At 37.3% G+C, this 2408-nt stretch overlaps 1 protein-coding gene across 1 annotated transcript; it reads right to left on the bottom strand.

Annotated features, from left to right (window-relative positions):
- Nucleotides 1–589: 589 nt before the first annotated feature.
- Nucleotides 590–1722, bottom strand: CASP7 (caspase 7, apoptosis-related cysteine peptidase; the record flags this gene model as incomplete). Its single annotated transcript, XM_010086969.1, has 2 exons — nucleotides 590–934; nucleotides 1584–1722. Coding segments are annotated over 2 exons (363 nt in total), but the record flags the coding sequence as incomplete, so codon positions are not given.
- Between the last annotated feature and the right edge of the window lie 686 nt (nucleotides 1723–2408).

Below are 2408 nucleotides of genomic sequence, written 5' to 3'. Positions count from 1 at the left end.
TAATAAGGTACCATCCACTTACAGTTTGCCAATCTTTTACAAATATTTCCATTTTGATTTTTCTATTTATTACATTTCCATGCTATTCACGTAAATAATCTACAAATAGTGACTTTTTATTTATCCATCTTATGCTAGTGTGATAACTCAGTAAGTTGACTTCCAGATTAAGCACAGAGCAACCATTAGGCTTCATTAATAATGTTCATAAAAAGGAAATGAATATATTAGACTAAGAAACAACCTTTTAAATAGCTACCAACTGTTTCATCACTGGACATACCCACAACATGAAGGTCTTTAGAAATTTCAGAGGAAGTTACGGTTCCATGAGCTAGCAGTAAAAGAAAAGATGGAGTCTCACAATTTAATTCTTTGTTCTTAATTTACAATCTGTTTTCTGGACTAAACCTTTATGGGTCAGGTAGCTAACTCTCACAACATCTTCAGTAGCCATAAATCATGACTGCCACACTAAGGGAAATCAAAGACACAGTAACTAGTACTAGCTGTCAGTTTGGCCTGCAGCATTTATTTCTTCTTTAAAATCTTGGATATTGTCCATCCATCAGATACCCCAGCTTATACAATATAAAAATCTAGTGTAATTCCATTTCTGTAATTAAAGACGTGTTACGCCAGTTTGTAATCAAATCTCCACCCAAAACCATATCCTGATCTTTTATCATTGGCTGCGTTAAAATACACTTTCAGAAGTAAAGTTCCTTAGTGAGCATGGAGACCACGCAGGGAATCTGCTTCTTCTCACTGAAGCGTGGATCATCAGACTGTGATTCAAAATTTGTGGCAACCACATAGTTGACCCGTGTGAGGATCTGCATGATCTCAAGTTGTTTTCCATGCTCATTTAGCACAGAGCACAGAGACTGCACAAACCAGGAGCCTCTTCCAGGATTCCTCCAGGAGTAATAACCTTACAGGAAAGACGCATAAGAAAGTACACGGGGTTATTTTTCCTCTTCTTCCTTATTATCTTATGCTAAAGAATTGAATGTCAGAGATATGTACTAATTTGTGTGAAAGATTCTGGGCAAAGAGTAACAATGCACATACATAAAGTTTAATTCCTATCACTGTGTCACATATCCTGCTTCATAAAAATGGAGAATAATGTGTATTAACTCTCCAAACCCTACGCTATGAAAGTACCATTCTATATTTTTGCATTTGGGAAACTGCAAGAAGTAAGATTTCATGTTTTTCCTCTCTAAGAATAAGTTTTGGGTTGTAACTATTCCTTTTCCCACTTTCATCACATATTCAACACACTCACTAAACTGGGACATGGAAGGGCAGAATTCCCAGAAAATAGTACTGCCTTCATCATCTGTAATGTCTGTGTCTTCTCACCTGCCAAATCTGGGCTTCCTCCTGTTTCTGCTACAGCTAGTGTAAAACACTACAACAGTGTGGATATAACACACTGGCCCAACATATACTGGACCTTAGCACTTTGTCCATCAATGTACAATGTATCATCAATGAGGGTCAGTCTACAATCAAGTCAATATGGGTGATAAGTTTTTAGGCTTCTATCCCCACGCTGACCCCCTTTTCTTTACCTGGCACTGTGGAATAGGCAAAGAGAAAATCTGCTTCTACTGGGATTTTGTATCTTGGATTGGCATCTGTTTCCAGAGTGTCATTTGCAGGTCCAGAGTCAGTTTGTATACCGTCATCAAATTCAGAGCCTCTGCATGCCTGAAAGCAGTGAGACAAAGAGAACTTGTCAAATAAGGAGAAACAAAGTGTTATTAAAAAAAAAAAGTATTAATTAAGATTTTTAAATAGATTCAGTTTTAAGCTGTACTTTGCATTATTAGAAGCAGAAATGCAGTTCTGGGGGAAATCTGACAATTCAGTGATAAAGTTACTAGCTTACCCAACTTAAAATATATATCCTGAGCAGTAAAGGGAGGCAATGGCATTGCAGGCTGTGAATCTCAGTGGACTGTCAAAGTGCCAAGTCAGCATTAGTTTATTCTAACCATGACTAATTTTACTAGTCTAGAGACACCCTCAACGCTCAATTATTACATAATGTCATGTGCAGCATGACTTCTGGACATTTTCTTTACAGTGGATGACACATTGTCTTTGGTTCCTGACATGCACTGCTGTAGCACAACATTTCACAGAATAACAAAATCGCGTACTGAGATAATCTAATCCAATCCCCCTTCTCAAGCAGGGACAGCTACGGCAGACATCCAGGACTGTGTCCAGCTGGGTTTGGAATATCTCCACAGATGGAGACTCTACAATCTGAGCAACCTGTTCCAGTGTTTGACCATCCATTTCGAGTATATTGCATTTTCAATATTTTTCCATTTCTCTATTTTGTTCTTTTATTTACTCTTTTATTCTATATTTTATTAACTTATATT

Source organism: Pterocles gutturalis, unplaced genomic scaffold, assembly GCF_000699245.1.
Source record: "Pterocles gutturalis isolate BGI_N339 unplaced genomic scaffold, ASM69924v1 scaffold32836, whole genome shotgun sequence".
In the NCBI taxonomy this organism is placed as follows: Eukaryota; Metazoa; Chordata; class Aves; order Pterocliformes; family Pteroclidae; genus Pterocles; species Pterocles gutturalis.
This window is presented reverse-complemented; position numbering and strand designations above follow the sequence as displayed.